Genomic DNA, 10744 nt, shown 5'->3' on the forward strand with positions numbered 1-10744 from the left:
TGAGGCTTTGTTGATAGGCTAAAATATGTACCTCTTCATTAGTGAAAATATCATAGCCTGCTGCTCCTGCAGTTCTTCTTTTTGGAAAAATTGCTGTTGGAGATATTCTCTTGACTTTAATAAACAATTTTTCTTCATCATTTCTTACTTGATTTTCTACTGCCCTTTTGTCAACAAGACTTCGCAAATATTGCGTATAATCCAGTAGTCCTTGGATTACTTGATCCTCCTTTTCATAAGGTGGAATTACCTCATTCTTTTTGAGCACCAAAGTTTTGTTTAAATAGAATGGTCCACATGCTGGACATACTGTCATCCTGCATAATATGCAATGTAGCCGCATATTGTCAGTAGTAACTAATTTGCAAAAAGTACAGCATACATATTTACTGTCAGCGATGACTTGATTCTCTTCCCATTCATGAGGGCAATTCTTCATGAAATCTCCTACAAAAACTTGACTTCTCCAGCCACAATTTTCAGCTCCCATCATAAAGACTGCTTCATGAGTCCATGGGGTGTCATTTAGTGCTACATTCACATAGTTTGGACCTGTTTCACCTTCAGAGAATGAACAGATTGCATCAGAATCATCTTCATTAATATCAACAGAAAGAACATCATAATCAGTAGGAATATTTAGCTGGTCCATCACAGCTGCCCTTGCAATATTTCCTGTCTTTCGCTTGCAATCTCTGGCAAAATGACCAGGTTCTCCGCAAATAAAACATTTGCACTTCTTTTGCTGTTCACTCTTCTTTCTTTTGAATACCCTGATATGAGAATCATGGGGTTTTCCTTTGTATGTCTTGGCCTTTCTGACTCCATATTTCTTTTGCCTGTTATTATAATACCCTGGTATAGGTATTTTACTACAGAATGCCAAGTCTTTGACATACCTTTGTACTGCTACCGTTTTGCATATATTTGCCAAATATTGGTAGGTAAAATGAATTCTAGGTACAATTCCTACCTGATTAGCAGGGTACTTCTCCTTGTAGGCAGCAGCTATTTCTTCACCAATCAGTGGTGGCATTTTCTTAAATATCATATCTGACAATTCAGGACTAATGAACATTCGTCCTGATTTTGCTGCAAGCATTTCAAAATCTTTCAAATAAGAGAAAATATCCTTCATATTAGCACATGATAATCTTACAATATCTGCATAGGCCTGATCCTGCTCTGCTGTGGATCCTTGATAGGGATCTTCCAGCAGGAATGAACGCCTAATGGCTGATAATATATTCTGTGTTTCACCTGCCATATTTACTAAGGCTTCATATTCTGAGGCGTAGGCCATACGCCATTGTATCCACATTTTCTTTTCATTTTCTCCTAGGAGATTTTCAATAAATTGAACTTTTTGCGTATTATCAACCCATACCTTTTGATTCACCAGATTGTTGGTAATGGACTCCCATCGAGAAATTACCTCTGAGTATTGACCAATATCTTCAGGTAAAATGAGGATAGCACCCTCATTTGTTTGAGCAGAAGGTAAGGTCCATGGTTGATGATCGTATCCTTTTGCTTTAAATCTTCCATTAAAGATTGCAGGTGGTTCTCTGACTTCTGGCCTTCTATTCTGCGCAGGAGGATAATTAACTTGACCCATTAGAGGTTCTTGTGGAGGGTTGTACCTTGATACGGCACTGGTACTTGAAAAGGCCTGCTCCACTTGCTTCATCATGTCTTGTAAAATTGGATATTCCATCCTTTCTATTTGCTCCATGCTTACATGAACCGCTTCCTCATCATCATTCTGTATTGCTTCTTCTTCTTGACTCTGACCTATATAAGACAGCCAATCATTAGGTTCCTCACCTTCTGTTGAACTTGATTCTTCCTGTATAGAGAGTTTGTTCATTTCTTCTGCTGCATGGTATTGCTCCTCAGCTTGCTCTACTTCTTGTACCACTTGTTGCCAATATTGTTCATCCTCAGGATTTGAGACATCCCAATGTGGAGGTTGCTGTTCATCAAGTACAGAAGTAGGGGAATTTATAGGATAATCCATTTCCTGGTCACTCGAGACCCAAGAAATAGGAGCCTAAATCTTCCTCTTCACTTTCTTCAAAATCTTCATTTATTTGGTTTTATCATCACTTTCTCTTGGTAGATCTTCATCAAGATCATAGAATGGATTATCATCCCACGGAGTGTCTTCCCAGATACTTGGGAGAGCACATTCTTCATCATCATCACTCTCACTTATCCAGCCGTAGCAGGGAAATTTCTTCTTCCTTCTTCAGGATCTTGGATCCACGTCTTCTGGCTTTCTTTCCGGCTTTCCTGATGAAACTCCAAGCATGTCTTCTGGTGTTGGAATAATTATTATATCATCAGCTTCCCATCCCTCTGGTGGATATTTTTCGCATAAATCTTTTGAACTTTTGATTATAGCCCCATCTTTTGAATTCATCAGGTTATTTCATCATCATCCCCCCAGCCTGTTGGAGTGATAGGGAGGTAGTATTCTGGTGGCCTTTCTGGTGGTGAATAATCAACATAGAAAGTCATAACTTTCCACTAGGCCACCCTAAGGTGTCCCATATCGGTTGAGGATTCTGAAGACTTCTTCTTTGAACCTTTTTCGCTCCTTCTTCCGAACATATTGGGTTGAAAGCATCCCAATAAATTCTTCTTCTCCTTCATTTCTAATTTCCTCAATGTCCAGATTGCTCATCCTTCTTGGTTGAGATTGTTTAGCTGACTGGTATCCCTGGAAAGAAAGAACAACCGAACCATCCATTAGTGTAGTAGTTCTCACCTCCTGAGGGATTCGGACTTGATTTATTGCTGGTGGTTGCAGAGTCCACCTCATTCCTTGCAATTCTGCTGTAGTTCTTGGTGCAGCTGATACTGCATGAATTCCTGCACTAGCCAGATAATCTGCCACATTCTGAACATTATATCTAAAACCAGCATGACTGGTATTAGTCAATCTGCCTATTAAACCTCTGGTAATTAACAGATTTGATTCAGCAGTGTTCCAACCCTCATATCCATGGGTTTGAATAGCTAATTCAATATGATGATAAAAATCTTCAAGACTAATTAGCATATTTGGTGCAATATACACCAATTGTGTACCTTCAGACAGGTCTATTTCCATGGTACCGATGATGGATCTGTCGTCCGTCCATCGTGTGTCTCTCAGCACTATTAAAGCATTAACACCGGCATTCCTGCGATGCAAAGCATGAACTCTTATCATTACTAATCCCAAATGAACTAGTTGCATACCTTCCCTTCGCAAAGTTGTATAACTTTCTTGATTTATCAAAGGGAGATTCTGTTGTCCTCCTGTGACCAGAATCCTGGTTTCAGAATAATGCTGATAAACCCTATGCCGTGGTTCTGACCAGTTGGAAGAATATAGGGTTTCCGCAGGGACTAGTGAAGCTCTTCTTCTTTGAGAGAGTTCTAATTCAGCTTCTGGGTTTAACTGGCTTTCCAGTGTTCTTGTTTCCATTTCTTCCACCATAAAGTCTTCTCTGGGCTTCATATCTTAATCTCGCCATTCTTCGGTAGCTTCGTATCTGATCTTCCTGTGAAGAGGTGACAGGTTCAACAGTTCCAGTAGTAGTGACTGCTTCAGTAATAGAAGGTCTATTCCTTGTTGCCATTGACCTTCTCCTTTTCTTCTTTGAATATCTCCAAAGGATTTCGATATACGTAGAAGGGTTCTTTCTTCTTCTTTGTAGGAGTTAGAGTAAGCCCTTCAAGCTGCTTAGCTAAAGCTGCAACCTGTTCAGTATTATCAGAAACAACAGGTTTTGCTAATAACAGATCAAGCTTTCTATTGAGTGTTAATAGAAGCTCAATTATGGTATTGTTCTGTCTATTTATGTCACTATTTGTAGCTTTTTCTACAGTGACAAAACCAACAGCAGGATTACTGATTAACCTTGTTACCTCAAGAGCATTAACATAATCTTCAGTACTTGAAGAGGGAGGGTAGTTCATGAAACTCGCCTTTTCACCTCCTGTATTACCCCCTCTATTCTCTTTATCTGCTCTTTTACTTCACTGATCAAATTTAATGAATGTTCTTCAAGTATTCTTGGTTGCTTTGAGATTCCTGTACTAGCCAGATAATCAGCCACATTCTGAACATTATATCTAAAACCAGCATGACTGGTATTCGTCAATCTGCCTATTAAACCTCTGGTAATTAACAGATTTGATTCAGCAGTGTTCCAACCCTCATATCCATGGGTTTGAATAGCTAATTCCCAGTGTCTGGCTCCCGATTTCGGCCGGACTCTACTGCCGTGTTTCGGTCGGAATTCCGACTGGATTCCGGCCCAATCCGGTCGGAATTCAAACCGGATTCCGGCCCAATCCGGCCGAAATCCGATGCCTGGGTGTGCACCGTCGAGTTGCGCTTCCAACGAGCTCGGACCGGCGGCCGTCGGTGACCGGACGGCGATGAACGGCTGCCAGAAACGAGTGGGGGTCGGGCTGTCGCGTACGGGGGTCGCGCGGAGGCATCGCGCGGGATATCAGACCTCTGTCTCTCTCTCTCTCTCTCTCTCTCTCTCTCTCTCTATATATATATATATATATATATATATACTGCGCGACGAAAAAAATGCGCCCCCGTGCGCGATTGATCCACGCCGTCCACGCTCGATCGCGATCAACACACGCCGTCCAAAAATCGCGATTGCACAGTGTTTTCCTCGGACCTCCGCCGCTTCTCGCCGCCCATTCATCGTCGTCCGACCACCGATTGCCGCCGGACCGGGCCCGTTGGAACCGTAACTCGCCGGCGGTCCGTCGAGTGCCGGAGTCCGGCCCCGATTCGGTTGGAATCCGACCGAAACACAATATTTTACAGACTCTCAAGAGACTTATAGACACTTCTTAGTAGGACTTCGGAGTTCTTCCGCATATAAAACATTTGCACTTCTTTTGCTGTTCACTCTTCTTTCTTTTGAACACCTTGATATGAGAGTCATGGGGTTTCCCTTTGTATGTCTTGGCCTTTCTGACTCCATATTTCTTTTGCCTGTTATTATAATACCCTGGTATGGGTATTTTACTACAGAATGCCAAGTCTTTGACATACCTTTGTACTGCTACCGTTTTGCATATATTTGCCAAATATTGGTAGGTAATATGAATTCTAGGTACAATTCCTACCTGATTAGTCGGGTACTTCTCCTTGTAGGCAGCAGCTATTTCTTCACCAATTAGTGGTGGCATTTTCTTAAATATCATATCTGACAATTCAGGACTAATGAACATTCGTCCTGATTTTGCTGCAAGCATTTCAAAGTCTTTCAAATAAGAGAAAATATCCTTCATATTAGCACATGATAATCTTACAATATCTGCATAGGCCTGATCCTGCTCTGCTGTAGATTCCTGATAGGGGTCTTCCAGCAGGAATGAACGCCTAATGGCTGATAATATATTCTGCGTTTCACCTGCCATATTTACTAAGGCTTCATATTCTGAGGCGTAGGCCATACGCCATTGTATCCACATTTTCTTTTCATTTTCTCCTAGGAGATTTTCAATAAATTGAACTTTTTGCGCATTATCAACCCATACCTTTTGATTCACCAGATTGTTGGTAATGGACTCCCATCGAGAAATTACCTCCGAGTATTGACCAATATCTTCAGGCAAAATGAGGATAGCACCCTCATTTGTTTGAGCAGAAGGTTACAAAAGGAACTTCAAATCTATGCTGTAGTTTTCAAGTGCAATTGGAAATTAAGAAGTCTCTCCTGTTTCAGATTTCCTTTGCTTGTATATTTAGTAGAATGAATGACTTATGTTTCGTTGATTTCTCTTCTTAAATTGATTGGCCAGCTTGTTAGGTTGGAGTTGTAAATCCAAACTTACACACGTAGCAAGAATGGTAAGTCATTTCATTTTAATTTTGACTTAATATCTTAGTTATATAATAATTTGAATGTTTTTTTTTATTTAGGGAAAAACATATGTTGTTTTTGTTGGACGTCAACTAGGAGTATATGACACTTGGATAAAAGCATCTAGTCAAGTTAATGGCTTTAAGGGCGCTATACACCAGTCTTTTAAGAGTAGAGAGGAGGCAGAAAAAGCTTTTTAACTAAATATGAATAAATTTAACCTACAAATATAGAAATAATCAGTACATACCTTTGCTACAAAATCGGACAATTACGCTTATCATGAGACATACCCCGATGGCCACATCCACGACATAACCTGGATTTTGAGATTGCATTCTTCTTTGACGATTTTAATCTTTTTCCACATCCTTTTGTTCTTACTAAAGAAGGATGAATAATACCAAGGGTGTCATCCATAGAATTCTTCCTTTGACTACCAATGTCATATGTTTTACTAATGTTCATGTCTTGAATTTTGTTGTGGATACAATTTAGTTGTTCCTCAAAAAAGGATGTTTCCTCATCAGTCAAAGATGCATCATCAATTACTAATAAAGCTTTATAGGATAACCTTGAAAACCTTGACATCAAAAACTTATTTGGATCATTGATGGAAAGTTGATCTTCCCCCAAAACATAATTTCTTCCAACCTTTGCATCTCGTGTCTATCGTTTGAGTATATACTACTCAGGTAAATGAAAGACTTGGGTGATGCGGAAAAAAGCTAACATATGCCTGCATGGAATGCCCTCAAACTCAAATTTTCTACAGCTACAAGATATGTAGTCCTTCTGTTTGTCATGCGTGAGTAACTTTGATTTGGATGAAGAAGAACTTTGAAATTTCATCACATTATAAATCAATAAATCATCTCGTACAGACGCTTATTGCACATAATAACTGTGACTATCACTAATTTCACTTTAAAACTCCAACAATTTCTTTTTCGTGTACACCTTAACCATTTGAATTTCCATTGGCCAATTTGTCTTAGTTCGAGGATGCTCATTAATATCAACATGGTCAGCAGCTAACTCATTGTGTCTTAGGTGTCTCAGTGCCCTATTGAAACGAATGATAAAATCAATCAATGAGTTCTTATTTGAGATGACTTTCTTAAAAAATGCATGTGAGCTTTCAGATCTCTGACTGTTTGACATTCCAACACAAAATACATGGCTAAAATATGCTGGCACCCACTTTTATCGCAATTCATACATCAATGACAACCAATCATTATTCTCCAAGTTAGCACATTTGATAACGTCTTCCCGTGACTTCTCAAATTCATCAGGAGTTGTAGAATTTGCAATGACATTCTTTATGCTTTGATAGTAATCACGAAAAGTCAAATGATTTAATTTCTCTGGAAATTTATTCAATATGTACCACAAGCAATATCGATGCACCGTATTAGGGAAAACTTGTGCAATAGCTTTTGTCATAGCAAGATCTTGGTCGGTAATGATCACATTTGGTGCTCCTTTAGGCATGACATCTATGAACTTATTAAACAACCAAACAAAGGAATCAGTTTTTTCATCACTTAGAAAACCGCAATCAAAAATAATTATCTGATGATGATGATTAACTCCAACAAATAGTACAAAAATCAACCCATATTTATTAGTGTTATATGTCGTATCAAATACAATGTTAGCCCTCCTCGATACATTATCAGCCCAAAAACATCTACTAAATCTGTTTTCTGAATCAATCTCATAATTAAAGAAAAAAACTAAATTTTTTCCTTCTCAGATGCAAAAAAACTCAATCAATGTTTCAGCATCAATACCCTTTAGTTCATCTCTTAGTTGTTGGTCAAAGTTTCTAAGATCTTTTTCTGTGCAACCTACCCGCTCGGGCCCCCCGTACTCTATCTCAAATATTCGCATTTGTTGAGAAGTTGACAAATTAGCCTAAAAAAATTGTTAAGTCAATGCTTTCTTTGCTTTTGAAATATGACGATGTAAGCGAAGCAAATGTACTTTTGAAGGAGTCGAGAGGGTATGATTATGACTTTCTATGATGTTACTGATAACCCAATTAGGTCATGTTTGTTCTTTTACAAGTGAAATGTGTGACTTACAACCAATTCTAATATCACTGTGGGCTCTTTCTGTAATTTGGTGATCACATTTTACATCTCTAGTTGTCCTCATTTTATCTGTTTGACCTTCTTTAAAACAAATAAATTTTTTTCCAGACAACTTCATTTGTAATCTTTTTTTTTTTGCTAGTGTTCATCCTTGCACTAAAACCAGCTTCTCGTGCATATTGGTTATAAAACAAAAATGCTTCCTCTAGAGATGAGAATTCCATACCAACTTTGGGCTTCCGATCATCTGCAACTTGGGGAATATATATTTGATCATCACCGTCATTTCCTTCCATTGCCGAGGATTATCAAATTCAGATTAAGTGAAGCTACTAAGTATTGTGTCAGCAACAATTCCTGTACAGGTCATTGTAATCAAGTCATTATATGCATTAATGGGTGCATAGTAAAGGAACAAATTTTCATAAATCTATCTCAACCATAGTAGCATGGAAACAGATTAAGAAATCTAAACAGACATCCTTCACATACAAAAGACATGTTTCCAACAAAGACATAATTCCTGCTTGTTTAGACAGAACTCTTAATATATGAGTAACGGTGAAGAGACGGGAAATGATGTTTCTGTATTCCCTAAAGCAAGAGACAGTTCAAAAAAAAATAAGAGTAAGACCTTGACTTGTGCTCCCTTTAATTCAACAAACTGAGGCTTCTGATTATTGGAGACCTTCTCTGGCCCAGTAATGGCGATGGCAGAAACCAAAAGTGGTAAAAGGTAAGGACCATTCGTTTGCACAAGCTTTGGGTAGAGCTGGAACAGAAACATCACTACCAGAGGGCTCTCCGTGACAATCTTGAATGATCTTGTGCTAGGGTTCAACTGCCCGGCCCCTGCGTAGGGCACTACTACGCCACCAATGCCACCATTCCCGGAAGGCACATCGAGTCCACCGCCATCATCCCCCCTGCTTCCCAATAATTGGGAAGATGGAAGCGGTAGCGGGGAAGGGGAGGTGACAGAAGACCCCGATGAAGAAGGGTTGGCATTGTCGTTCGAGTTGAAAATGTGAGCGACGGTAGCAGGGAAGTTGTGGTAGATGGAGCAGACAAAGTCGAGGAAGGGCTGGACCTCAGCCTCGACGGTGGGGCGGAAGTTACGAAGTAGGTCGAAGATGATGCGAACAGCAATGAAGCCGTTGTCCTCGTTATCGTTAGTGAGCACAGCAAGAGAGAGCTTAAGAAGGTCCTGGACGAAGGGACGGAGTACCTCGCTGTGAGGAAGGCGGTTGAGGATCTCGACCACCACGTAGCGAAGCTTGTGCTCTACGCTCTCAGTGGTCTGCGGCGACGTCAGCTGTGTCAGGATCACCGAGAAGGCACGGAAGTAGCACCTGAGGAAGTTCAGGTACTCCGAGGTGTGCGCGATCTCAAGGCTATCCCTCACCTCCATCACCATCTGCAGACGCACCTGCAATGCTGCAAAAGGCAAGCAACGGCAGGAACCGCCATCAATGATCCATCTCTTTTCTCTCGCACCACGTCGAAACCAAAGCGACGAAAGAAACATGGTCAGGTGAGAAATTAAAAAACATAGCAAGATCGTACGCAAATCGGGGTCGATGAGGCGCTGTGCGTGCTGCTCGTAGTTGAGGATGGGCGCCATCTTCGTCCCTTCGAAACCCTAGAAAGGAAGGAGTAGGGTTTATGATTCTCCGCGCATGGGGAGTCGAGGATGGCGCAGGAAAGGAGGGGGTAGGGTTTCTTCGCTTCTTCGATCGGGCATCGGGGGGAGTCACAGGAAGTGGTCAATCGAAGAAGACCGTCCAAAGGAGAAAGCGTCGGCGCACTGACGGAAATATACGGGTGCAAAACTTTTACTATATTTTTTATTTTAAAAATACTCATATTTAAACGCTTTTATTTTAGTTTTAATCATTACTACTGCACATTTGACTATAACATATAGCAAATATAATTATAATTATTAAAATAAATTAATAAATTTTTTAATCTAACTTTATCACACCTATTATACATGGAGCACTCTTTTTATTAAAATATTTTTTATTAATTTAATCAAATTATTCAAACTTATTAAAATTACTCATTATAATAGTATGTTAATATACTATTTAAATATTTTTAGTGTTATAACACTCTGGACTAAATTAAAATATTTTTTATTAAATTTGAATAAATATTTTTAATATAATAGTGTTTAATGTATAGTGACAACTATGTTAAAATAGAATATTTTTAGAGAAAAAATATACTAGATTGATATTTTGATACTTTTTAAAAATAGGTACTCTTTTTAACCAGAATGATAAGTTAATGATGTATTTTTTATATTCCCCCCCCCCCCCCCCCCCCCCCCCCCCCCCCCCCCCCCCCTTGAATAATGAACTTGATGTTTTAGTAATTTTACAAAAGAAATAGGAAAAAGAAATTAATAGTCAAGATTCGAACCTATGAATCCTACACAACCACCAACTTATACGCTACCAACTAGGCTAAGATAACACAATTATAAATTAAGTCAATCAACTAATATTATAACAGTCGATTGGTGTTATAATTTTGGACGCACAGAAAAATCAGTCGAGTGACAATCATGGATCAGTTGACTGAAGCAGTCGACTGATGCGCAATTTTTATAATTATTAGCCGCGCGAGGGTGGACGGGAACCCTAGGAATTTGCATCGTCGTTGCCTCCCCTTCCCTTTCTTGCATCCCCAAAGGCTCCTAGGTCACAAACGCCTAAGGTGGTCCAAGAGGAGATTCCT

General features: G+C 39.6%; 3 protein-coding genes and 1 pseudogene across 4 annotated transcripts; all 4 read right to left on the bottom strand.

Moving 5' to 3' along the window:
* Positions 1-390: 390 nt before the first annotated feature.
* Positions 391-2020, bottom strand: LOC141816128 (uncharacterized; the record flags this gene model as incomplete). The annotated part of the gene is made up of 1 exon (XM_074703961.1): positions 391-2020. A coding segment is annotated over exon 1 (1630 nt), but the record flags the coding sequence as incomplete, so codon positions are not given.
* A 69-nt stretch (positions 2021-2089) lies between these two features.
* On the bottom strand, positions 2090-3632 carry LOC141816126 (uncharacterized; annotated as a pseudogene).
* A 1243-nt stretch (positions 3633-4875) lies between these two features.
* Positions 4876-5679, bottom strand: LOC141816127 (uncharacterized; the record flags this gene model as incomplete). The annotated part of the gene is made up of 1 exon (XM_074703960.1): positions 4876-5679. A coding segment is annotated over one exon (804 nt), but the record flags the coding sequence as incomplete, so codon positions are not given.
* A 2337-nt stretch (positions 5680-8016) lies between these two features.
* LOC141816129 (uncharacterized) lies at positions 8017-9739 on the bottom strand. 2 transcript variants are annotated; one of them, XM_074703963.1, is made up of 3 exons: positions 9563-9739; positions 8631-9433; positions 8017-8353 (listed from the first exon to the last, which is right to left on the bottom strand). In XM_074703963.1, exons 1-3 carry the CDS (start codon positions 9618-9620, stop codon positions 8279-8281), a joined length of 936 nt encoding a protein of 311 aa, XP_074560064.1. In that variant the 5' UTR covers positions 9621-9739; the 3' UTR covers positions 8017-8278. The 2 variants fall into 2 exon arrangements, with proteins under 2 accessions (XP_074560064.1, XP_074560063.1); XM_074703962.1 differs by lacking the exon at positions 8017-8353 and having other exon boundaries at positions 8526-9433.
* Between the last annotated feature and the right edge of the window lie 1005 nt (positions 9740-10744).

Source organism: Curcuma longa, unplaced genomic scaffold (assembly GCF_044706935.1).
Source record: "Curcuma longa cultivar G26 ecotype Majalengka, Jawa Barat unplaced genomic scaffold, ITB_CL_G26_1.1 contig_14438, whole genome shotgun sequence".
NCBI classification, from domain to species: domain Eukaryota; kingdom Viridiplantae; phylum Streptophyta; class Magnoliopsida; order Zingiberales; family Zingiberaceae; genus Curcuma; species Curcuma longa.